This window comes from Topomyia yanbarensis, chromosome 3 (assembly GCF_030247195.1).
Source record: "Topomyia yanbarensis strain Yona2022 chromosome 3, ASM3024719v1, whole genome shotgun sequence".
Classification (NCBI taxonomy): domain Eukaryota; kingdom Metazoa; phylum Arthropoda; class Insecta; order Diptera; family Culicidae; genus Topomyia; species Topomyia yanbarensis.
Window position 1 is genome coordinate 298,531,839 of NC_080672.1, and position 27,092 is coordinate 298,558,930.

The window sequence follows — 27,092 nt, forward strand, 5'->3', positions numbered from 1 at the left end:
ATCTTTCAAAATTTACGAACTCACATCAGTTTCCCGAAATGGTTGGGCCGATTTTCACAAACTTAGTCCCAAATGATAGCTATAACATCCCCATAGATGTATATAAAATTTCGTACGGATCGCTTATATGGGTCCGGAAATATAGACTAAATCGTTCGGTCACATATGAAATTCCCATATAAGTCGGAACTCTAATTTTTTTCAAAAAATTTCAGAAATCGAATTCGTATTTTTGATGCCAAACATCTTTAAAATGCATGAAACGTCGAGATTTTATGTTATCTCGAAAAAATTTTATTTATGAAAATCGACTTTTTGGGACTTTGCCGATTTCGCACCTTTTTTCAGTTCAATATTACCGTGGCTGTTTTTTCTTTTACAAAATTTTAGAACTCGAATAATCATTTATTTTCCTGTATATGGTTGTCATGTGATGTATAATAATAAAATGTAATATATGCATTTAAAAGTTTTTAATGAATATAAACAACGCACACCTTCTCGTGATTCATGATTGAGAAAGGCACAATTGCACCGCTAGGTGGATTAAAATAGGTTTTTTACATTTTAACGACATTCAATTAGCTAGAGATTACTGGGTAGGGAAAGTTATGAAAATTAGAGCCATAGTACTCAAGTGAGAGCAAGGATGTGAAGTAAACAGAATGGAAAACTAGAAGTGGCAGGGTCATCAGAACAGGCCTAATATCGTACGGGCTTAATCTTTGTATTCTGTTAATGAATTTTGAATTATGAAAAACTGATTTCAAATTCGTGATCAGCGATATCCAAAAACCCATAATTCTATGTAGTATTGACATTCTACCACGAATATTCGAAATTGTGCTCAAAGCTTTAAACGTGTTTATCTCAAAACATCATTTTTCGAAACTGCGTACAATTTCATTTGAAAACAGTTCAATTTAAAATCTTCATCTTTCGACTTCTCGAAAGAAAATCTTTTTAATTGGAGGAATGACCCATAAAATCTACAAATTCTTTGTATTCACCGTTTTCAGTAAAGCCTTAAAGTGGAAAAAGGGATAAAAATCCAACTCAAAGTTTGCGTTCGCACCATTACGTCAAATTTGAAGTTTTTTATTCATTCTTATGTCATTCCTGCAATAAATGTAGTTTACTTTGGAGCATTATAATTAGTTTGGTGTTCCAGATCGATCCTGAAGCAGCAGGCTCTATACAGTTTTGTTATTCCACGCGCACCTAACCTTATATAGAACGTCGCCACGGGCGCCATTTTGTTTTTTAGCCTTGAAAAAATTTGTAAATAAAGACGAAAATATAAGTGAATTCTAATGCCATTTCCTTCTACAATTTTGAATCCTAAAACTATTTCCTTCTATAAAGTTTTATTGGGCCACAAAGAAATCCAAATTTTACTGACTTTTTCGTCAGTTGAATGAAAACCTCCCCTTAAAGTAAGCTGCGTGATTCAGTTGTTTCTTTTGGTCGGATGCCGATCACATATAGATTTATTAGTTACGTCAATATGTATAAATTTTTGATTCCATCATTCGCTCTTAGATAATTTTATCATGAGGAACCCAATGTGGCTATCAGTAGCAACCTTTTAGTCGCTTTACATGATTGTATATATACACCCACGCGCAATGTATTATGGAACAGCAGAGAAACCAAAACGTAACCAGGATGCTAATATCAAAGACGGCTTGTGATCCAGAAGTTGAAAAGAGGAAGAAGATCTGAACAAAAACACCATCACATCATTAAAGATGCTAACAACGGCATTGAGAGTGATTTGGAGCCCATGTTTCTCCCAGATGAAAGATCTCCACGCGAGTTGCGTGTGATCTGTCGGACACCCACTTAAAATTTTTTGTTTTAAGTTTTATACATTATAAAAACATATGATAGATCCAAGGCTTCGTTAAGCTTTAAGTCGTGTTATGAGTGGTTAAGCCTTTAAGTGGCTCGCAAATAAATAGGCTTAGACAGCAACGATACTTTTCAAAGATTTAACACTTTACGAAACATCGCTACTTGGCTTTAAAAATGTCTAAAATTACTATTAGGGGTTATGAGACATTAAAATTCGCAGGTTGTCGGTAGATTGTGTTCTTTTATGCACTAACCGAATCAGAATCATCAGACTAAAATACTTTTAATAATTTGGTGTTTATACTATTCAGAAATAAACCGTTTATTTTGAATTGCGGGTGTACTATGTTAGTATTGTAGTCTAGGGGCAGATGACTTGTGAAGCATTTTAAAAAATCTGCGAAATGAAATGCAGTTCTTTCCATCATAATAGAAATTAATAATGTTTTTTGCGTTACGTGTAAAACGTCAAAACCCTATAAAAATTAGTCTTATACTCAACAAAACGTCGAACAAAGTGGATCAGCGTAGAACGTTTGGTAAACAAATTTTTCTGCGAGAGAGTGTAAAGTTGATGCAAAAATGGAAATTAAATGCATTTTTGCTGAATTCATGCAAATTTGTTATACAACTACCCCTAGATTAGAGTAATTAAAAATTCATGAACGCGATCAAGATTTATCGAATATGTATCACGTGTGTTTACTGAGAAGATTATGCAATAAAAATTGGACTAAACCGTTTTGCGCGTTAAGGGCACAAGACCTAATTTTAATTAAGTTTTGTTTTTTTTTGTGTTTCGAATTCATCTCGTCAGTAACTAGCACCATCTGGGTGTCTAGTTAGACGATGTATCTAAACTAGTACCCAGATTAGCACTAGTTAGACACAAAAAAATTCCAAACAGTTCACACGACATATGTGAACGCCTAAAGCCACATGTCCCAAGTGATGTCTCGGGAAGCAAATATAGCTCTGGTTTGCTGACGAGAAAGCGAAGACGAACTCTTGTCTTTTGGTTCAAGAAACCAAACGCCTGGTATTATGCAATAAAAATTGGACAAAATTTTGTTGCGTCTAACTAGTGCTAATCTGGGTACTAGTTTAGATACATCGTCTAACTAGACACCCAGATGGTGCTAGTTACTGACGAGATGAATTCGAAACACAAAAAAAAAAACAAAACTTAATGAGAAGATTAGTTTCATTTATGGTTTGGTATTTCCCACCCCCATTTTTGATATTGGCGAACGAATTGAGTTGGATAGTCTATCGGCCCAGGCGATAATTCAAACATTTACTTGTTTTAATTCAAGCAAAATAAAAAAAGACTTATTCTCGTAATGGGACTGTAAATAGTTCTGTTGCATTAGTTGTGAAAAGTAGAATTCAATGCCAGTTTTACTACACCTGAAAATCGGCTGCAAGATAAGATTGTTTTTTGGAAATTTAAAAATTCTTTTGAAATTACTGTGAAATGCCTTTAGGTATCTATAATGGTTGGTCACAATTATAATGATTTTCGGGCGGATCTTCGTGGAATTCCTTTTATTTTTTATCGTCCATACATATGAGGCTCTTGATTTCAGTATTGTCACACACAACCATGTGTTTTAAGTTTTTCAGAATAAATGGATTCGGCCGGATCAATTTATTAAACGCTGTGAGCGCTGAATGCCTGAAATGGTGGAACTAGATAAAAGTGACTTCCGTAATTCTCTATTTTCGCCTGCAGAAAATGTTCCACATCACGAAAGCTCGATCTTATGTGAGTCATCAATAAACACCTTATTTGACCGGAGCACCATTTTTTGCTTTCGCAACTTACTCATCTCGACAGATTACTAAGGCAAGATTTGCAGTAATAGTTTCATTTGATTTTCAGACAGTTCTCATGTTAAAAAGGGAAAAGTCTGTCTTTGCGTAGAGACATGTTGGTAAACTAGAGCAATTCGTAGTTACGTTGCCCAAACTCGATTTCTGCCAGCAGAGGACAAATGATTAATCCGTAAGATTTTAATCCTGTTTCTGATCTGTATATTTCACATCCTTACTTTCATTTGAGTACTATTGCTCCAATTTTTTATAACTTTTCTTACATAGTAATTTTTAGCTAATTGAATGTCTTTAAAAGTAAGAAAAATATATAAAAGCAGCTATTTTGTCATTTGCTTCGCATTGGCTCGAGCAGGAGCACAATGTACAATGAGTTTTCGTGACCATTATTTTAAGTGGTTGGAAATAGTAATCTTCTTCAACTTTTGCTCAATAATTTGTTCAAACCAAACGAGCTACAAATTTGAAAAAAATGAACCCACCTGATGGTTTGTTTGTAGAAGGGTGCGTCAAACTCCTATCGGACCTTCTGAAGTTTCCTTCAAGTGTCTCAGGCTGGCTACTCGCGTTCCCTCGTCCAGTCCTGAATTTGTTTGATACCCTGATGCTCCCGCCCTATTTACGTTTTTATTTGTTTTGTCAAGTAAATGTATCATTTAATAAAAGAAAATACAGTACATAATGATATACGGATCATATAAAATAGTACAAATAAATGCTTTAAAATTAAATATACTCTATTTAAGGAGAAGAGTTATATTGATTGAGTTGTAGAGAATCGCGCTAAGCCGGAAGTCGCCATCTTGGATTTCTAAATGGCGTCAAAAATCACTTTTTCATGGATAAGTTTGCGCGGAAGATGCAGATTTATTTATATATGTCTGGCACCTGCTCGTTAAGACCATTCCGAAAATATCCATATTGATTGAACTGTAGAGAATTTCTTTAATTCTGAATCAACATCTTGGATTTCAAAATGACGTCAAAAATCAATTTCTGGCAGTTACTCGTCAAGATTATTCCGATTTCTTTCTTTAATAAGCAGGAATTCAAGAAATGTGGATGAGAGTCAAAGGAGACACACACTCGTCAAGATTATTCCGAAAGTACCCATATTGATTGGGTTATAGCAAATTTCGCTAAACCGAAAGTTGGATTTCAAAATAACGTCAAAAATCAATTTCTGGCACCTACTCTTCAAGACCATTACGAAAATACCCATATTGATTGGGTTATGGCGAATTTCACTAAACCGGAAATCGCCATCTTGGATTTCAAAATGGCGTCAAATATCAATTTCTGGCACCTACTCGTCAAGACCGTTTCGAAAATACCCATATTGATTGGAATAAAACGAATTTCGCTAAACCGAAAGTCGCCATCTTGGATTTCAAAATGGCAGCAAAAATAAATTTTTTAAACCTAGTCTTCAAAACCATTCCGAAAATATCCATATTGATTGGGTTATAGCGAATTTCGCTAAACTTGGACTTCAAAATGGCGTCAAAAATCAATTTCTGGCACCTACTCTTCAAGACCATTCCATAAATACCAATATTGTTGAGGTGCGGGCCATAAGGAGTCTTCCAGACCCGTCTCTTCCATTTTTCCGAAAATTTTTTAAGTCTTTTGCATTCAAAAGGACTATTTTTTGCAAAAACTGTGTTAATTGCAAAATCCTCGCAAAAATGTTGTTCTTTGCATTTAAAAGGATTATACATTTTTTTCAGAAAAAAGTCTTATGCATTAAAAAGTACTAATAAGAATATTTTTGAAAAAACCGCGTTAATTGAGAAAAACGGGTAAAAAAACCGCGGTAATAGGAAATTCCGCGTAAAAACACCGCGTTAATTCAAAAATACTCGTAAAAAAATCTCGTAAAATAATCGTCACAAAAAAACCGAGCAAAAAAAACATAGTGTATGAGATTCTGAATTCAGAAGCACTTTCTTCTGTTTACCATTTTAAGGTTACTAGGCTCTGGAAAAGTAACCTAAAAGATAGTGCTACCAGTCTCACAAGATTGTGGCTCCAAATGGTTATTTGGGTTGTTTATATACTTGCTCCCAGTGACCTTTCATATAGTTTTCCTTTAAAAACTTTTAATGTGAGAATTCCTCCTCGCGAGGAATGGCTGTCTGGCTGAATGGAGCGACACCACGAAAAATACGTAGTTTTTTATACTGGCGGTTATTTGTTGCAGGGCCGAGCCGGTGCTGGTGTCTACTGTCGCGTCGCAAAATGAGATTAGGCAAATTTCATTCGCTTGGTAGATACTGTACCGTATTCCCAGCAGAAACCTTCACGATTCTGTGTGGCGTACAAGCGGCACTTCAACAGATTTGCGGTAAAAGAATTTATTTTTGCACTGACAGGCTGTCCTGAAAGCACTTAATTCGGCTGATTCATGGTCAAAATTAGTAAACATACGTCGACTCAAATCGAAGAACTTAGCATTTAAAATGCTATCTATCCTCTATGGATACCCGATCATTCCGGTATTACCGGAAATGAATGGGCAGACGATTTGGCTAGAGCGACCCCTGCGACTGACTTCGTTTGCCTAGAACCAGTTCTACCACTGTTGATAAGTTGGATGAAGCACAAGATTTGCTCTTTGGCTGCATCCGAACATGCCAACCACTGGCGTAGCTTGCAAACTTGCGTTCAAACAAAAACTTTTCTGCCGGATGTGAATCCGAAAAAGTCAAAGAATTTGCAGCATTTTTTCAAGCACAATTGTAATATTTTAGTCAGGGCACTGATTGGATATTGCAATCTCAATTATCATATGGGTGCTATTTGGCGCGCTGAGTATTATTTGTGTGATCTTTGTAAATCCGATTACGGAACTTCATATCATTTGGTATGTAACTATTCTGTAGTAATAAAATTTCGTATCCGAATTTTTGGTTCTCCATACATAGATGAAACTATGTACAAGGAGCTGAAACTCAAGGATATGCAAATGTTCTTAACCCAGTGTGTTAAAGAGCTATAGTTTATACCGTATTTGAATGACAATATCTCTTCGGGAGTGTTGTCGTTCTGTTAACTCAATATCCGCTCGGGGGTGTTGATATATCCGCTGAACGAGAAGTGTATTTTATTTCCCTGGGAGTGAAGAATACTTCCATAATGTCTATGTTCTCTGTGTCGTAATTTGGCATATCACTAACCTTACCACTTCCCTAATCCTTCCCATCATGACGGGCTCGTGCGCAATGGGAGGGTTTTGGGGGTTCAAACCCCTCCCATGAGGGTTTTTAATTACATTGACACATAAAATCTCCTTTGAGTTCGGTCACTCTCGACACAAGTCGTTGAAGAAACCAAGGAAGAAATCTTCCGAGGAAAGGATGTAAATCAAGTTGGTCAGCTTCTCTGGATAGGTAAAAGTTTCAACAAGTTTCGATACTAGCAACAGTTGTGAGTAGACTAGTTACACAGCAAAGGGCGGTCAGCGGGAGATAAGGAGGAAAAACACCAAATTGGAGAGAATCAAGATATCGTAGTCTGGTGACATTCAATCACCGACGGTCTCTCTGTCGGAATGGCTGACAGCTAAATAGCCCGTGAAAATGGGTATCGGTATCTGAAGAAATTCCGCCGCCGAGGAACTCTCAGCTCCAGCTAGCAGATAAATAAATAAAAAGATGTTAATCACTATAATCGACACCTCCGGATCGGTTGGTGTCTCAACAGATGACGATATTTCTAGCATGTTATCTGAGCAAGTCAGATTTACCGCGAAGGTTGGACAGCAAGCAAGAAAAAGCAGCGATGGAAAAAACATGAACGATTAAAACAAAATAAAAAGAGCAAAAACGTATCCGAAGTAGTGCCTGACAATTGCCCCGGAAGGATGATGATTGCGGGATACAAGAGGTTTAGGTTTAGCCGGTAGTCTTAACTACTACAAACCAATCCGACATTACTACGAGCCAGCAGGCAGCGGCGCCTGTTGGAGGTTCCTTCTGGATAACAGATATTCACTCATTTTTTGTACAATTTTTCTTCCCATAACAATCACTTCGTATGTATGTGTTGGGAACTAATCCTTACTAGAAAAAATACTATCAGATAGCATTAAGACTAGAACCGAAAAGTATCTACTCGTTAAAACGCCTCTTTATACCCTAGGCAGTGATGTACCGCAGGGAAAAATCCCATATTCCCGGGTTTTTATTTTTGGGTTTTAACCGGGTTTTTTCCCAAATCTTTTTAACCCGATCAAAAAATGGGTTTTTTTCATTTTATCGAAGTTTTTGCGAAATTTTCAGATTCTGATTTGTACTACTCAACCTCTGAGTATCTACGACTTTCATTCAATGAGTTATACCAAACGAGCGTGTATTTGAATACGAAACGTCAACTTGAAACGTTTCTTTGTAAACCTCTCCATTCCCGTTAAAAAAGATATGGTACCGAATTATTTCGTGAGAAAAACAAAACATTTTGCACTGTGAAAACCGCTTGAGGTTAGGTATTTCGTGTGGAAAACAAACCAATCTCCTTTGGTTTGAGTTTGCCTCAGTGGTTGTGAATGAGCTGTCAGAAAACTTAATATGTAAATTGGAGGTTAAATCAAATGTCTCGTTTATTTCAAGTTACTGGTTGAAGTACAAGTGTTTATTTTGATTGCATATTTCAATCAAAATGCCGCGTACAAAGAAAAAGATTTGGAATTGTTTTGGTGGAAAAAGTGATGGTTCTGTGGAATGCAAATGGTGCAAACAAATATATAAGTTTGGGAATGTTTCCAAAATGGAAAATCACATAAAAAAATGTTTAAAGTGTCCCGACCAAATGAAGCGAACCACTTTTGAAGACGAAATCCCAGCATTTTCATTTCGGTCAAACGACAGTTCACCTGTCCCAGGAACTTCCCGATCACCTACAGCCACACTAAGTAGCAGCTCAGTAGAATCACAAACAACAGCACTAATTCCGATGAAAAAAACAAAACTGATTGATTCGTTCGTTGACACGATGTCTTCAGAAGAAAACGTAAAATTATTAGATTTCATTAATTTTTTTGTCCTGGTCGTAGTATAACCTGATTGATGATTACTATTTTCATAATTTGATTTTCAGGATAAAGCTGGTGAAGCACTAGCGCGTGCGGTGTACGTTAGTGGAACGCCACTCATGATTGTTCAGCACCCTTTGTGGGTTGAGTTCTTTAAAACAATTAGACCATCATTTGTTGTACCAACACGACGTGCACTTTTATCAACCATGTTAAATAAGGAGTACAACGATATAAAAGCACAAGTCGAATCAACAGTTCAAAACACAAAAAATTTGAACCTACAATGTGACGGCTGGAGTAATGTTCGGAACGAATCGATAATGAACTTTATAGTATCATTGCCAGAATCTGTTCTAGTTGAATTTTTGCCAACCGGTTCCAATCGTCATACTGCCCAATATATTGCAGAAGAGATTATTAAGATTTTGGAAAGATTTGGTCCAGACAATTTTTTCGTTATTGTCGGCGATAACGCCAAAAATATGATTGCAGCATTTAGAATAGTTTCGACTCGTTACAAGCACATTGTAAGTATTGGATGCATTGCTCACTTGATGCATTTAATGTGCAAAGATATCATAGAATGCAAAAACGTTAAGCAATGTATTGCCGATGCAAATAACGTTGTAAAAACCATTAAACGAAGCCATATATTGACTGCCATTTTTGTTGAAAAACAACGAGAAAAGGGGTGCACAATCAGCTTGAAACTTGCCGGAAGGACGCGTTCGGGAAGTCATTTATTTTGCCTGAATAGTGTTTTGGGTGAACGAAGTTTTTCTTTCGAACAAAGTAGTCATATAACTAATATTCAACAAATTTCTTACAGATAATAAAAACATACTGCAAACGATGGCGATTGACCAAGGCGCGAATATGGAAGCAATTAAATATCTTCTTTTAAATGAACAATTTTGGGAAAACGTTGATTCGAGCGTTAAACTTTTGGGACCAGTCGTGAATACATTAAATGAACTTCAAGGAGACTATTGTGTGATCCACAAGGTTCTTGGTTTGCTCACTAAACTAGAGCGTATACTTCAACCCGAAATTGAACAGTCGAACATAATCGTCGAAGAAGAAAAATTATCTCTAACAGATAAAGTTGGAGAACGGAAGAACTTTGCATTGAAGCCAATTCACATGGCAGCTGCCAAGCTTGATCCAAATAATCAAGGCTTTGATTTGACTTCTAAACAAATAATGGATGCGAATGAATTTATACACGATACAGCAATAAATATGGGAATGAATGAAAGCCAAGTGTTAACAAATTTCGGATTATATCAACAACGCGAACAAGTTTGGAAACGTGCATTTATTTGGAAAGCGGCAGAGAAAATGAGCCCTTTGTTGTAGTGGAAAACGTATGCACCGCAATCAGAACTTACACAAATTGCAATACGAATTCTTTCGTCACCAACTACATCAGCAACAGTAGAAAGATCCTTCAGTACTTTTGGATGGATTCACAGCAAGAAACGAAACCGACTTACCACGGAACGTGCTGGGAAGTTAACGTATCTTGCCTTTAACTACAAAATATGCAAAGAATTGTGGGATGCGCGATCAGGCAATAACTTGAGCGAGGACGAAACAGACTATTCAGATACTAGTGAAAATTGACGACAAAACTGTTCAAAAATTACTAAAAATGTGAAAAACCTAATGAATAAATGTTTAATTATTCAATTATCAAAAATTTTCAAAAAACCCAATCTTCCCCTGAAAAAACCGTTTTAACCGGGAAAAAACCATTGGTTTTTTCCCCAAAAATATAAAAACCCGATTTGGTACATCACTGACCCTAGGCCATAACGACACATGATTACTAGCTCTTCGAATAAACTACATAAACTTGTTATCATTGCAGCAGCGACCACAAGTGGGACGCCATGAAGACGTTGGTATGTGTTATTCATGTTATCTCTGCACTACATAGCTATCCCGACCAGAAGGAAATAACACAATTATAACTCATGCTGATATTTTGTTACGAAAAATTTCCTATCAAATTTTGTTATAAAGTAGAAACCGTTAGGTGTTAAAATAACAAAAATTCTAACAAAAAATTGTCAACGAATATCACATTTATAACAAATGTTGATAGCAATATAACACGATCATAACAACTTGAGATAGCATAACTGACCTCAACATAGCTTGTATTACTTATTGTATAATATCAATGATTTTAGCGTGCACGTCTAAAAATAGAATACGAGCAAAATATAGCATACATTAGGGCGCTTTTTTCTTTGGAGCAAAAAGCTTCCTGCAGCAAAAGCTTTTATAGCATTGCCAAATAATTGCATACCTGCTGGCTGATTGTTATTGTGAGTATATGACAAGCAAATTATTATTTGTCGATATTGTCGCTTTGAACCTGGGTATTCTGAGTTTGATGGGGAAGTTTCCTGCATGAACCAACGACGTTGTTTTCGACTGAGGTTTAATGTTAGCATAATATTCCACGCATCCGTCAAGGGCAAAACGATTATAGATGCAGAAGACGTTTCCAGAACGCACACATTGAACCTTGCCCAAGCCTAAGTGCTGTTTGTTTTCCTGGTGTCATACGCTTTGTTTTTATTCTGTTTCAGTCACTAATACAGCTGCCTGTATGACGATAGACTGAATAGCTTTATATCTTTTCAGATTAGGAAAGAGGGGCTATTTTTAGATTCTAAATAGTGCGCTTTGGCGCTTCTCTTGTACGTTAACGTGTTTTACGTGGTTTTTAGAAATAATGTCGATACGACATGGTAACATTGAGCGGATATTTAACGTAAATATTGTTTCACGAAGAATACAACAAATCTTATTTGGGATTCCGCATAGATTCAAAGCAACGAATGAGTTTTGAGGTTTCAAAATAAATCTCTTTTAGGGATTTGTTATAGGCATTTTTGATATGGGGAAGACTAAATAAACCAATACAATTTGATTTCAATTCGCGTTTCTTTCATTTGGACTGGTTGATACTTCCTGCATATTCTTCGAAATAAATTTTATAGGAAAATTATAATCTTTATAAAAACGCTCTTTGATAACTTCACGATTTCAAAGCTTTTTATAATAATGGCTTTAACATTTAAATCATACGCCTCCTACTCGAAGTTATGTGTCAGAAGAGTGTCTCAGAAAATAGGAAATGTCATCTCTTAATCCAACTAAACCAAGTAAGTCAATCAAACACCTCACTGACAAGTTCTCCGACCACTTGCATCTAAAACTGGTCTATACTCAAAATGCGGAATTTTGAAAATCCAAATAAAAAAATCAAAATCAATTCGAAAATTCGCTTTAAAAAGACTGTACTTATTGTAACATCATCGTTGTATGCGTACATTAATTTCATATTATTAATCCAATGATAGCACCAGAAGATATAATCTTGATATAAGTTTTCTTACATTCCTGATCGGTATATCATAAAGATAACACAGAGAGTAATAAATATCAACATGAGATATAAATTTGATAGTTTTCTGTTATGATGTTCTGATCGGGTAAGGACGTATAGCAATGGTGTTTGATATTGTATTATGCAAGTATGAGGTTAGATGAATACTAACGAACCATTTGGGAGTTTTTCGCTCACAGTTCGAGAGCAGAAAAATCAGATGCATTTGCGCTCCTGAGTATTTGTTTTGGGTGTACACAAGAATCGGCTCTCCAATTCTTGGCAAAAATCTTTAAAGTTTGCAAACTGTTTCTGTATCTTTCTATTATAAGAAACGTAAAAAAATCAAAACCCTCCCCTTGAGAATTTTCTGCGCACGGGCCTGCATCAGGAAGTGATGAAAAGACAAACCAAGGCAAGGCACAAATCTCCGATCAACATGGGCAATGTGCCAGTTGAACCAATCGCTACTGATTCCTGATTTCTGGTATAGTCCTAAGTTTACACTAAAACTGGTCCATACAAACCTATCATCAATTAGGTAGTTACAAAAAGTTATAATGTTTTTGACATTGTCATTTTTTCGAGGTAAATTTAAAATTTATCAAGTTAAACCAAAGTTAGAGAAATTTTAAAATTTCGCTCTTTTTTTGGACCAATTTTCAATGCCCGTTTTATCCAACGTTCCTTTTAAGTGAGAATCTAATATTTAGCCGAAGTCCATTCCATATATGCACAAATAAACGATGAAATGTTCATCGAAATCGTGCAACATCAATAGGACCTGTGACAATGTTTTGAAGAACTGACTTTTAATTTTAGAGCACCAAAATAGAGGCATATTTTGGGAAATTTTTCTATAAATTGGGATTTATATTGTTATTGTAAAGCGTAAAAATACTAAATAGTTTTTCAAGTAATTTTATCACAAGCTGGCGACAGTGCAGTATTTTCCTGTCGGTGCATGTTTTCAAAGGTGTTCACGGCCGGAAGTATACCTCTCGCAATTTTTGACTCATAGCCAAAAATTAAAGTTTTTTTCGTTTCAATACAATAATGGCATTTTTTAGTTTACGCGAAATAATGCATTTTTAAATGAAATTTCCTTTTAAATTTTATTAAAATCATGCACAGTACAATAAATAAGTCATAAATTTCAATAATACAGGGTATTTGGTTCATGTTTAAGAACCTCTTGAGGGGTGATGGACTAACATATTTGGTGAAAAAAAATCATACTGCACATACCGCCAAATCTCCACTGTTACAGAATTATTGAAGTTTTTTATACATAACTAATTGTTCTTTCAATACCTCCAATTTAAAAAGTGTACTTTGTATTCTAAATCTTTTAATTTCATTGGAAAGGTGAGAAAATTTCCTATTGAATGGTGTTCTCATATCTTTCAGTTAATTAGTTTTGATTGCTTTTTTGTTGTAAAGTAGCAGATTTTGATGATGTTTTTGATAATTTGCTCAAAAAATTAATTATGATGATAACCATATCTACTATCCAAAAGTTGTGTTTTAAAACGATGCATAATTTGTTCTTCAGCATTATATTCCTATCTTTTCTCGTTTTTTTTGTTATTTCATTGTAAAACTTTTCTTGTAGTCGACTTGCAAGTGCTTAAAAGTCTCTAGTACAAAAAATATGATTTATATCGTTAACTGAGAAAATTTCCTACCGATTTATGTACAAATAATGTTTAGTTAAGAGTATTGAACAACTTTTCACTAGTAAAATAGCTCAAAACGAGTGTTTTTCGAAGAGTTTTGTATTATATGTAACTCTAATTATTTATCAACGAAATTTATTGTTGCTATCGTTTTTTTTTATTTCAATTATAGAGGTTTTAACCTTAAGGTCATTCGCCTGTTCGGGTTAGAAAAATCTCTTCATGAAAAATTTCAAACCCTGTGTGCGGGGTCGGGACTAGAATCCAAGTGCGCTGCGTACAAGGCAATCGATTTACCAATACGCTACATCGTTCATTGCATCCCTCTTAACATTTTGTATAACTTGTTATTTGACACTTTATCCCTATCTCTTTTCATTTCGCTGCAATTTAATAGTGAACACAGCATGACGTCACCGCAAATGTAGTGGATTCGAAATCGTTGTTTTTGCATATGAAATGATGTGATAAAAATAATTTTGCATCGAAACGAAAAGTGATGAGTGAAGGGAGTCAAAGAAGGAATTATAAAACTTGCTGAGATGTATTATTTTGATGATATGTAATAATGGTCATGTTTATTATTTACCATTTAAAAAAAAATAACGGAAATGTTAATAGTACCTAACACTAACTTTAAACTGAATTACATCTAAAATAATACTAAATTGACTTAACTGAATGGTATTAATACATTTCTCTCTGCGAAATTTTCCTGGCTTTTCAATGAAAACATAAAAATACAATAAGTGCAATACTTTTTCAATTAGACCTAGTATTAGGGAAAATAAGATAAAAGTATTCAAGTTCAGTGACCCAAAAACATGAAAACAAGAGAAGATAAGTGTATCATTTCAAAGAACAAATTATGCAGCTCTTCTAGACGAACAACCTGAATCATTAAAGTGGTGATGTTAACTATTGAGGTTTTCGAGAAATGAACGAAAAATCGATAAAAAATGTTAAATGAATTAATAATCTGAACAAAATTAGTTAAACTAACAATAACTCTAGGTCGACAATTACTGGGCAGTGCGTAAGCCTCTTGTACCTGAAGGCATAAAATAGACCCCACTTGCGGTCCTTAGCTTTCTGCCCAGTAACTCCTAGCCCTGGCCTCCTCGTGACGTCGACTGGGATACGAGTAACCTTAGTGAAGATCGGGTAACCAACCCTGGTGGGAACTTTGGTCGTATGCTGGCAGGGAAGGGGGGGTTACGCTTCTTCGGAAGGTGTAAACCTGTCCTGGTGTCCAGGTGGGACCTTAAGCAGTCCTGGCACGACGGCCCACCGGCGAGACAGGTGGTTGGCGTAGGCCCTATAAGCCGCCCCTTAAAAACCCACATTACGAACAATACAGAAGAGAATACGACCCAGAACAATCGGCAACGACCCAGGTGACGAATAAAGGATCACGATTGGAAACTCGGAACATGGAACTGCAGGTCGCTCGGCTTCGCAGGATGTGACAGGATAATCTACGATGAGCTACACCCCCGCAACTTCGATATCGTGGCGCTGCAGGAACTTTGCTGGACGGGACAGAAGGTGTAAAAAAGCGGGCATCGAGCGGCTACCTTCTACCAGAGCTGTGGTACAACCAACGAGCTGGGAACCGGCTTCATAGTGCTGGGCAAGATGCGCCAACGTGTGATCGGGTGGCAGCCGATCAACGCAAGGATGTGCAAGTTGAGGATCAAAGGCCGTTTCTTCAACTACAGCATCATCAACGTGCACTGCCCACACGAAGGGAGACCCGACGACGAGAAAGAAGCGTTCTACATGCAGCTGGAGCAGACATACGACGGTTGCCCTCTGCGAGACGTGAAAATTGTCATCGGCGACATGAACGCACAGGTAGGAAGGGAGGCAATGTACAGACCGGTGATCGGGCCTAACAGCCTGCATCCCGTATCAAATGACAACGGCCAACGATGTGTGAACTTCGCAGCCTCCCGTGGAATGGTAATCCGAAGCACCTTCTTCTCTCGCAAAGATATCCACAAAGTCACCTGGAGATCACCGGACCAAGTAACAAAAAATCAAATCGACCACGTTCTAATCGACGGTAGATTCTTCTCGGACATCACAAACGTCCGCACTTATCGCAGTGCGAATATAGATTCGGACCACCACCTGGTTGCAGTATGCTTACGCTCAAAACTTTCGACAGTGCATAGCTCTCGTCGAAGCCGAACGCCGCGGCTAAACATCGAGCGGCTACAAGATGGCAGAGTGGCTCAAGAATACGCGCAGCAGCTGGAAGTGGCACTACCAACGGAAGAGCAGCTAGGCGCAGTTGCCCTTGAAGATGGCTGGAGAGATATCCGATCCGCCATAGGTAGCACCGCAGCCACTGCACTAGGTACGGTGGGCCCGGACCGAAGAAGCGACTGGTACGACGGCGAATGCGAGCAGTTAGTCGAAGAGAAGAATGCAGCATGGGCGAGAATGCTGCAACACCGCACGAGGGCGAACGAGGCGCGATATAAACAGGCACGGAACAGGCAGAACTCGGTTTTCCGGACCAAAACAGCGCCAGCAGGAAGACCGAGATCGCGAAGCGATGGAGCAGCTGTACCGCGCTAAAGACACACGGAAATTCTACGAGAAGTTGAACCGCTCGCGCAGGGGCCACGTACCACAGGCCGACATGTGCAGAGATACAAACGGGAATCTTCTCACGGACCAGTGTGAGGTGATCCAGAGGTGGCGGCAGCACTACGAAGAACACCTGAACGGCGATGCAGCAGACGACGAGGATGGTACGGTAACGCACCTGGGAGCACGCGCGGAAGACATTACACTACCGGCCCCGGATCTCCAAGAAATCCAGGAGGATATCAGCCGGCTCAAAAATAATAAAGCCGCTGGGGTTGACCAAATACCAAGCGAGTTACTAAAACACGGTGGCGAGCCACTGGCTAAAGCGCTGCACTGGGTGATTACCAAGATTTGGGAGGAGGAGATTTTACCGGAGGAGTGGATGGAAGGTGTCGTGTGTCCTATCTACAAAAAGGGCGACAAGCTGGATTGCTGTAATTACCGAGCAATCACCCTGCTGAACGCCGCCTACAAGGTACTCTCCCAAATACTATGCCGTCGACTATCACCAATTGCAAGAGAGTTCGTGGGGCAGTACCAGGCGGGTTTCATGAGCGAACGATCTACCATGGACCAGGTGTTCGCTCTTCGTCAAGTACTGCAGAAATGCCGCGAGTACAATGTGCCCACACATCATTTGTTCATCGACTTCAAAGCCGCATACGACACTATCGATCGAGATCAGCTATGGCAAATTATGCACGAGTACGGATTCCCAGACAAACTGACGCGATTAGTGAAGGCGACGATGGATCGGGTGATGTGCGTAGTACGTGTCTCAGGGACGCTCTCGAGTCCCTTCGAATCACGCAGAGGGTTACGGCAAGGTGATGGTCTCTAGTGTCTGTTATTCAACATCGCGCTGGAAGGTGTAATAAGAAGAGCAGGGATCGACACGAGTGGTACGATTTTCACAAAGTCCGTTCAGCTACTTGGCTTCGCCGATGACGTTGATATTATTGCACGAAACTTTGAGAAGATGGAGGAAGCCTACATCAGACTGAAAAGAGAAGCCAAGCGCGTCGGACTTGCCATCAACACGTCGAAGACAAAGTACATGATAGGAAGAGGTTCACGAGAAGAGAATGAGAACCGCCCGCTTCGAGTTTGCATCGGTGGCGACGAAATCGAGGTGGTTGAAGAGTTCGTGTACTTGGGCTCACTGGTGACCGCCGACAATGATACCAGCAAGAGATTCGTAGACGCATCGTGGCAGGAAATCGTGCTTACTTTGGCCTCCGCAAGACACTTCGGTCGAACAGAGTTCGCCGTCGTACGAAGTTGACCATCTACAAGACGCTGATTAGACCGGTAGTTCTCTACGGGCACGAGACCTGGACCATGCTCGTGGAGGACCAACGCGCACTTGGTGTCTTCGAACGGAAAGTGCTGCGTACCATCTACGGTGGAGTGCAGATGGAAGACGGCACATGGAGACGGCGAATGAACCATGAGTTGCATCAGCTGTTGGGGGAGCCGCCCATCTGTCATACCGCGAAAATCGGACGACTACGGTGGGCCGGGCACGTAGCCAGAATGTCGGACAATAGCCCGGTGAAAACGGTTCTCAATTGCAATCCGACCGGTACTAGAAGACGTGGCGCGCAGCGAGCACGATGGATCGACCAGGTGGAAGACGATTTGCGGACCCTTCGCAGACTGCGTGGCTGGCGACGCGCGGCCATGGACCGAGTAGAATGGAGGAATCTTTTGTATACGGCACAGGCCACTTCGGCCTTAATCTGTTAATAAATAAATAAACAATAACTCTGCAACGGTTGAGGTTGATCCTCTATCACCCCTCAAGAGATTCTTAATCATGAACCTAACACCCTGTATAAAAAGATATCTACTTTCTATGTTAAATCTGCCATGAAATCGTATTTTATGAACTAGAGTTGTTCAGTTAATTAGCTCTATCTTACAAAGTGTTTTATCACAATTTTACTGCACGTAGAAAAAAGGTCATTTTCGCATTACGAAGCTTAGTAGCGATTATTAAAAACCCCATAGTCAAGCAGTCAGTAAAATGATCCCGACTATGGAAACATCGTTGCAGAAGCAAACATGTGGGATGGCTGGATTAATTTTGTAGTGTATTCAATAACAGAACTGTTGTAAACAAAATGTCAAATTCTCGTGTTTGGAAAAAATGGTCACTCGACTCGTTATACATCCTTCCGTATGAGTCAGAGTGTTAACCTTAGCTAGCAGCCAACTCTCTAACTAGTTGGTACAAATGAATCAAAATTAGGAATAGGAGAAATAATGGTCCCACTACCCTAGGCAGTTTGTTTGGTCACAGTGCAGGAAGCAAGCGGGTGGTTTTTCCACTTCATTTTCCATTATTGAATATAAAGCGCCTTCCGATAGCTCCCGTCTAACAATATTTAGTGCAGTATTTTAAGATCGTAAAACGTCGGATAACGTCTATGAACGTGCCAACGACCTTCCGGACGATGACGACGACGCAACGCGATGGCAGAGAACAACGCGTTTCCGTGAAGGTACAGCATAATGTAGGGTAACGATTCGCTCGAGCTAGCTTTATAGTTTACGTAAGGGCCACCAATGCACATCTTCAATAAAGATGATTAAATATATAGTTCATGGGAATGGGATGACTATGTAAATAGATGGTAAAAGAAGAAAACTTTTATTAAATTTCAATTTAAATCTAAAACATTCTTTGTTACCCAACAATCTTTCGTACAAATATGATAAATTTATTGGAATTATTTTCGTAACAACATTCATTCGTTTTTTGTACATAAGCAACATTGACCCAAACTTAGCTTCAAAACATGCTCAACATGTATCCTGAAGGTTCAATCAGAGCAAATGAGTCGTTCCGTCAGTCGAAATTAAAGAAACAGAACAAGTGACGAAGTTCCCCATAATAACGCCACCAAATCGAACGATAAAGATACCGATAACTTATATTGCCATGTTGTTTGGATGGTTCAGCTCAGCTCACGATGATGAGGCGCTATATATTTTATGGCGAGTAAAGCAGGATTGATTCGTGCTGCTTATCACTCTTCCCCCGGTTCTGCGTTTGCCTCCGAGGCTATAAAATTCGAACACCGATAGCTTAAATGATGAGGCTGTTTATTGATCGAGAAGGCATAGGGGGCGCTTTACAACTTATTCCGGAAAATTCATTGTTTGCGACCGACAACCGATAAAGCTGATGATGGCACCGGGCTGACGCCCGAGACAAGCATATGAAGGATGAAAGCATTATGGATGAGGATGGATCTTAACGAAATTGTGCTCGTCAACGTCTTGACTTACCTGGAATGGAACGAAATCGAAGTCATCCGGAGTGGTACTGACATAGTTCGGAATACGCTGCTCCAGGCCCTTGTCCAAGTGGTATTTGATGAATCTTTCATGATCTGGGGAGAGAGAAACATATGGGAAAGCCGGATCAGAAATGATTTATTGGGTGAATTGATTATTTATTGGAATTGCTGATAGGCAATTGATATTTCTATTCCAAATTCAAATTGCTTCCTATGTAGCAACTTAAATCGGTCTCCTCTATTGGATGTATTAAATCAATGTACAATGTTCAACTGTTGAAATTGAGTGGATCTCTCAATGTTCATGCTTCTTTGAACAATACTGTCTAGAAAGCGTCAGTTAGATTGAAATGTCTGTTTTCATCATATTTGAAATGATCTCCTTTTATTTTACATTGGTATTAGAGAAAGCACTTTTATCTCCACGTACTGGTAATCTGACCCAGTGATGTCGACGCCAAGGCTTTGGCACAGCACCAAAAATTGTCATTTAGATACCAAATGTATAATTTGTGGTGATAAATCGCTCACAAAGGACGCTTGTCCGGTGAATGAAACCACTAAAAGTTTCAAATGCTCTAATTGTAACGAAAACTATAAATAGAATTTCTGGACATGTCCTATTCGATTATAAATTTTTGTTCAAAGTAACAAAAGCAACCGATAAAAAAAATTACTTCTTCAGGTACACTTCAAGAAAACAAATTTAAACATCCGCTTCAAAATCGAATTACAACTTTTCTACCTATACAATCTATCTTCTATCTCCGTCACACCATCCTAAATGGTGCATTATCCTATGCTTCAGTGACAGGTAATACGGCTAAAAAAATGATGACTATCACGCCTCCAATTTCGTTCTCACATAACGCATCTTTTACGCCAACCAATCTGGGTAGCATTACAGAAGAGAAATTGATTTTTTTGCAGCAATCAATGTTTCAATTGATGACTGCAATGATAAATTCTACCTCCTAAGCTTTTTAAACTGGATGGGAATATGCTAACAAAATTGTAATTATTTAAAGCTTAATAATGATTTTAAATAATCATTTAAATTTATTTAATTGGAATGCTCATTCAATGCGAAGATGAAGTTTTTAACTTCTTGAGCGTACATAATGTGCATATAGCCGTTGTTACCGAAATAAAAAAAAAAAAAAGTATATTGAAGAGTTGCTCAAATTTTGTTATTCATCGATTTGGCGGAGGAATTGCAAAAGTGGTTAATTGCAGGATCAAACATCGCGTATTGCCGTCTCTTAACACCAAGGTGATCGCCAATTTGGATATTGAAGTTGAAACCGATCTTGGTATCATTTTTATTGCTGCAACGTTTTTGCTGTTTCAGTGCACTGGCGAACACACAATTTCTTGAAAATAGACTTACAACAAAAAATAAAAGAAATCGCTCTTTAATTCTTTATAATCGGTGATTTTAACGCTAAACACTGATCCTGGAATAATGCTCAAAGCAATTCCAACGGTAAGCTACTTTTTAAATGATTGCTGGTTGTTATTCAATTTTGTTCCCGAATGAACCTACGTGCTATTCGTCAATTTAGGCGCTATAACCTCTGTCCCATCCCAGGAGGACGAAAGAAGTGACATTAATCGTCTTAGCCAAGTCACTCCCAACGATTTATCAAACCCCCATTAAATTGAAACGGTCGGTGCGGATGTCCAAGTTCTTCCTTATTCAAGGTTCAAAATGATACATAAATAATATATGTGCCACAATCATTAATATTGACAAACAAATTTAGGCGAACGTCTTTAATTTTCATGCATGCTGACTTTGATTCTGATCACCTTTAAGTAACTTTTTCACTTTCCAAGAAGCTGTTTCCAATCCCATTAGCTCTGTGTTTAATTATCACAAAGCGAATTGGGAAAGGTAAAAAAACTTATATTGAGAATCATTTTAATCAAGATCATGATTTACAAAATGTAAAGGATGCACCCAGATTTGAACTCATGCCCTTGCGCATCCTAGCACAAACTTTAAGCTCTGTTCTATTCTTGCATATAAGGATAGGGCGTTAAAGCTTATACAATCAGCACATCCGCAATTCGATGCTGTCTCGTATGTAATGAATAAACCACAATACTGCGTTTGATGATGTTGGTGAGGAATGAATAAAAACAAACGGTAAATAGAAACTCGCCGTGCGTTGCTATAACAACCAGCATAGGCACGTGAATGTGGAGGTAATCTTTTGATAGTGTGTTGAAGAAAACGTATGTACGTCTAGCAAGAGATGAAGTGATTTTATATGCTTGGGAAAATTGCAAGCGGCTTTAACTGCAAAATTGCAAGCGATGCTATCAATATTTGCAAGTGATTGTCGCTTGCAATTATTGCAAGAGATTTTTGTTTTGGGTGTTGTATTGATCTGAGGTCTCGGTAGCCAGAGGTACGCATAGCACATGGGCCGAGTCTTGATCTTCTATACAAGACTAACGAGCAGAAAGTCTTCCTTATTCAAAACTGTGGGACTGTTCATTAGGATCTAGAAGACAATACCACGGTAACGCGAAGAGGAATTACTAAAACCGTTATTCGGCTCCTTAAATCACATGAATATAAATGAATATAAATCACGTTACATCACGTGAAAATTGCATAGCAGCCTCAAATATACAATAGCGTGATCACGCACAAAGGAATTACGAAAATCTATACTAACTCCCCGCAATGGGTTGTTTTAGTCGATATACTTTAGACGAATTTCGCGCCAACTCGAACAAATGTTGGCAGTACCCTATCGGATTTTAATGAAACTTTCTGTACATGAATACTTTGTCACAAAAAACCACTTTGCATTCTTTGTTTTTCCAAAAATGATCTAAGTTGTCTTTTGAAAAGGGCCAAACTTTTTTTATAATTTTTTTTTCAAATGGCTATAGTCTAAAAATGACAAGTCCTACAAAAAATGTTGTTGAAGTGATTTTAACAAAATTAGTTAAACTTTTGAATAAAAATATTGAAAAAATTCTTCATTGACTCCTACACTGAAAAAAATCGATTTTAAAAATTTAAAGTCGATTTACAAAAAAAACCTCATTTTTGATTTGGATGAAATTTTGTTCCAAGATAGGTAATTATGTTCCCTACCTACCGTCAAAAATTCAAGTTGGGCACTTTCAAGGAGATAAAGTTATTTGACTAAAACTTTTCCTTGTCCAAACTGAATTTTTTTTCAGTGTATTTTTATCGAAAATTAAACCAATGAAAGCCATAATCATCTCAGACTCCGATAAAACTTGGTTTGTGAGAAGATGTTGTCTAATTTAGTAACAAAGCATATTGTTATTAAGGGGTTAACTACTTTTTCATTTTTCATAAAATCGATTTTTTTATTACTTTATCTGAAAGTACAACTCCTTGAGAATGTTTTCAAATTTTTTTTATAGAGATCCGAGAAATAGATCGAAATTTACAGCGCTTCCAAGCGCGCTTCGTCTACCAAGAGCAGTGGTAATTTGAAATTTTAAAGTCGATTATCTCGAAATGTCGTTTAACTAAAAATGGTTTTCCGTGATCACGATTACCGAAAAACTACTTAATCAATTTTCTTATTTTTTTTTCAATTGATCGTAATTAATTTTTCTCGTACCTAAACGATTCCTTTTTTATTCATAAATTTTTGTTTCACGGATAAGAATTTTTCATATTTATGCCCCGAAAACAAAACTATGTTCACAATTCCCCACCGTCCCCTACTATTTTAAATTGTGTTTATAATTTAAGTGCAGGCATCTTTTTTCCCATCTCTATCCGTCCAGCTTTATTTTCAGGTAAAAATGCAGGCCCCCAAAAAGGATCCAAGCTCCGGGATAATTCCCCCGCTGACCTCAAACTCACCGGTGTGTTAATGAAAACTATAGTTTTTGGCACTTCTGCTCCAAAGAATCAAAGTAATGCAAATCCAGTGCTCGGAGTTACCCCGGAGTAGATCCCCTATAAACAATCAGCGCTGTCTGCTTCAATGGAACCGGATTTTCTTCAATTCTCGCTGCACGTATTTTCAAGCTTCAAAGAGAGAAAGTTAACTGTCAAATCAACTGGTTGGAGATAGGTCCGGCTAAGTAAATATTTATAGTCTTGAGTTAACTCGAAACGTGGAATTGAATATTATTTAAACAAGTTTCATTGTTCGTAAAAATACTGCTCAAAGTATACATAAAGTTCTCCTTTTTTCAGAAACAAGTAAAAAGAAATCTTATTACTGTGTCATCCATTTCTGGAACACATTATTTCAACGAACATAATTTGAAACGCGTTGGTGTTTATGCCGAATGGTTCAAAGCCATGGCCTAGATTCAACAATACTAAATGCTAAAATAAATTCTCATGAAATTTCTCGAAACTTTTCTCACCAAGAAGCTATGGCGAAAATAGAAAAATTATATGTGAATGAGCAAGATAAAATACTAAGTTATCAATTTATTTATTTCAATTCAACATTTAGATTAATTACAGCCATGGAGATATTGCACGTTCAGATTTTAGATTATTTATCATACCTGAATGCAACGAAATCATCGTGATCAGGATATTACTGTAATAGAACTGCTGTACCAGTTCCATGAAGATCATGTGTATTATAAAGATAAGCAGTGCAGTTAAAATTGTCAGAAATCCGGTTTCACCGAATTTCGCAATTAAACCATAAATCATCATAGTAATCCGTTGGATGATTTTCAATTTCATTTGATAATATTTATTACCATTTTGATAATAGCACATTCATAAGTACTTATTGATATAATCTGCATAAAAAGTATTCAAAAATGGGTTGGCACATTGCACATGTACGTGATATAAGTGAACAGTTGTTCAGTTTGTAATAAGTGCGGCTTATTTCGTATGTGTAATGCATTTTTTACAATACACTGACAAGCGACAGACTATCACGAATCATATAAAATGTTAGTTTTACCTCAAACACTTATAAATAGTAATAAGCTAATTTGTTACGAACCTGCGTTGAAACTGCTTTTGGATGTTCAATACAATACATTTCATTGTACATCTGATTAACACATGCTTACTTGACCACCCAGAAAAAGGATTTTTTGGAAGCTTAATCGACTCATCCCTGATTCGATTCCTGCTATCTTATTTAGTTTATGGGTGAACCCCATTAGGCATAACTACGTTAGATATAATAGACGTTAGGCATAAATTGTAATATTGAAGTATCACTTACCGAAACTTATTTTTGGGCAGCGATGGCCAGTGATGGTGGTAAGAGCGTGAATGCTTGAACTTTTTTTGATGTTGTAGAATTACTCTGGAAGCTGATCAAACACGATCAACGTTTTATTTTGCTGTATATACTTGAATAAATCTTTGCTCAAATAAAAGAAGCCGACAGAATACTTGGCATGCGGAAACTCAGCTTGCGTGAATTTCTCGACGTACAACCGATAAATTATACATAACTAAAATAGTTTCAAAACTTTTGATTGATTTGCTGGATGAAGAGGTTCTATGCCTGCTGGAGAGAGGGTGTGAATGAATCCTAGCTCCAGGGGGTTTCTCCCTGCTCCAAATAAAACAAATAGATAAAACAACACAATAAAAGCAATCTCATTTGTATTAAAGTATGAATAACGCACATCGATTTAGATTAGTTTCTACAGTAGGGCATTGCAAAAAAATTTTTTTTTTGAATTCTCAAAGGCCCCCCCTCTCATATTGTGACAAATGTCAAAGTAAGCTCAGATGCCAAATTTCACATCATTTGGACAATTTTAGACCCCCGCCCACTTCACTTGAAATTTTTTGAAATTGGTACTATGGGAAAATATGGAGGAAAAATACATTAAATGCAATAACTTTTGAAGTAACAATCAGAAAATTAAAATTTATACCTCTTTTAGAAGGAAATAATCTTAGTATTTGAATGGAGATATATTTGTTTCTAGAAAAATACGGGAAAGTGGGGTACTGGGTCATGTTATCCCCAAAATCCCCTATTTTTAATGATTTTTCTGCTCCGTGATGCAAATCATACATATTTTGTAGTTTTTCTAATGTAAAAAAATCTCAGAAATCGAACGGAACCCTTTTGACCTTAGTCCGAATACGAGAAGTTGGGGTTAAATGGCCTTTTGACATTCATATTAGACTTCATTACTTTCTCGTGAATATATCTCTATTATTCTTCACTCAATTTTCATAAACTTGTTGAACGTGGAAAATCCTTAGAATTGTAACAAAAATAGATTCGTTACCGGTAAAATTCAGGAACATCAAATTATCTGACATATACTGTCGATTACACATTTTTATCATAAAATCGCACATATTAACTCCATTTAACAACAAAATTCTTATTTAATTTACTACTTTTAGTGTAAAATATGCTTAGGGATCACATGAGAAAAGTTTCATTCTTGGAAAAATAAGGGAGCTTGAGGTATTAGGACAAATAATGAAAAAAATCAGATTTGTAGAGTAAATATCAAAAAGTTTGATGTTTCTGAATTTAACCTTTAACGTTTTTATTTTTGTTTAATTTCTCAGAATTTTACACGTTCAATAAGTTACATTTTATGAAAATTGATTGAAGAATAATAGAGATATATGCATGAGAAAATGATAAAATTTAATATGACTGACAAAAAGCCCTATAACCCCAACTTCTTGTATTCAAACTAAGGTCAAAAGGGTTCCGTTCGATTTCTGAGATTTTTTTACATTAGAAAAACTACAAAATATGTATTATTTGCCTCACGGAGCAGAAAAATCATTAAAAATAGGGGATTTTGGAGCCAAAATGACCCAGTGCCGCACTTTGCCGTATTTTTCAAGAAACAAGTATATCTTCATTCAAATACTAAGATTATTTCCTTTCAAAATAGGTATAAACTGTAATTTTCTGATTGGTACTTCAAAAGTTATAGCATTTAATGTATTTTTCCTCCATATTTTCCCATAGCACCAATTTCAAAAAAATTCAAGCGAAGTGGGCGGGGGTCTAAAATTGTCCAAATGATGTGAAATTTGGCGTCTGAGCTTACTTTGACATTTGTCACAATATGAGAGGGGGGGCCTTTGAGAATTCAAAAAAAAAAATTTGCAATGCCGTATTCTACAGACATACGTGGTGCAATTATCCAATAAGAAAATATATGTCTTGAAGAACAGCTCATGAAGGAAATAATGATGCATTTGCTGCTTCTATATTGATTATCTCCCATATTATTCAGTCCAATGATTATATTTTTAAGGCTATCAAAGATAGAACTACGACAATCGTCTGACACAAGGGAAAGTTTTTTCATGTACTGTGTACATCTTTATAATACACACGAGTTACCGAAACAAAAAAGGTATCGACACAAACGTCACA

At 37.2% G+C, this 27,092-nt stretch overlaps 1 protein-coding gene across 1 annotated transcript in view; it reads right to left on the reverse strand.

Moving 5' to 3' along the window:
- Window positions 1–27,092, reverse strand: part of LOC131689768 (uncharacterized) — a 59,560-nt gene that overhangs the window by 26,195 nt on the left and 6,273 nt on the right. The window contains exon 2 of the mRNA XM_058975062.1: window positions 19,715–19,818. Within this exon, the coding sequence (XP_058831045.1) occupies window positions 19,715–19,818 (104 nt within the window). The remainder of the gene's footprint in view (window positions 1–19,714; window positions 19,819–27,092) is intronic.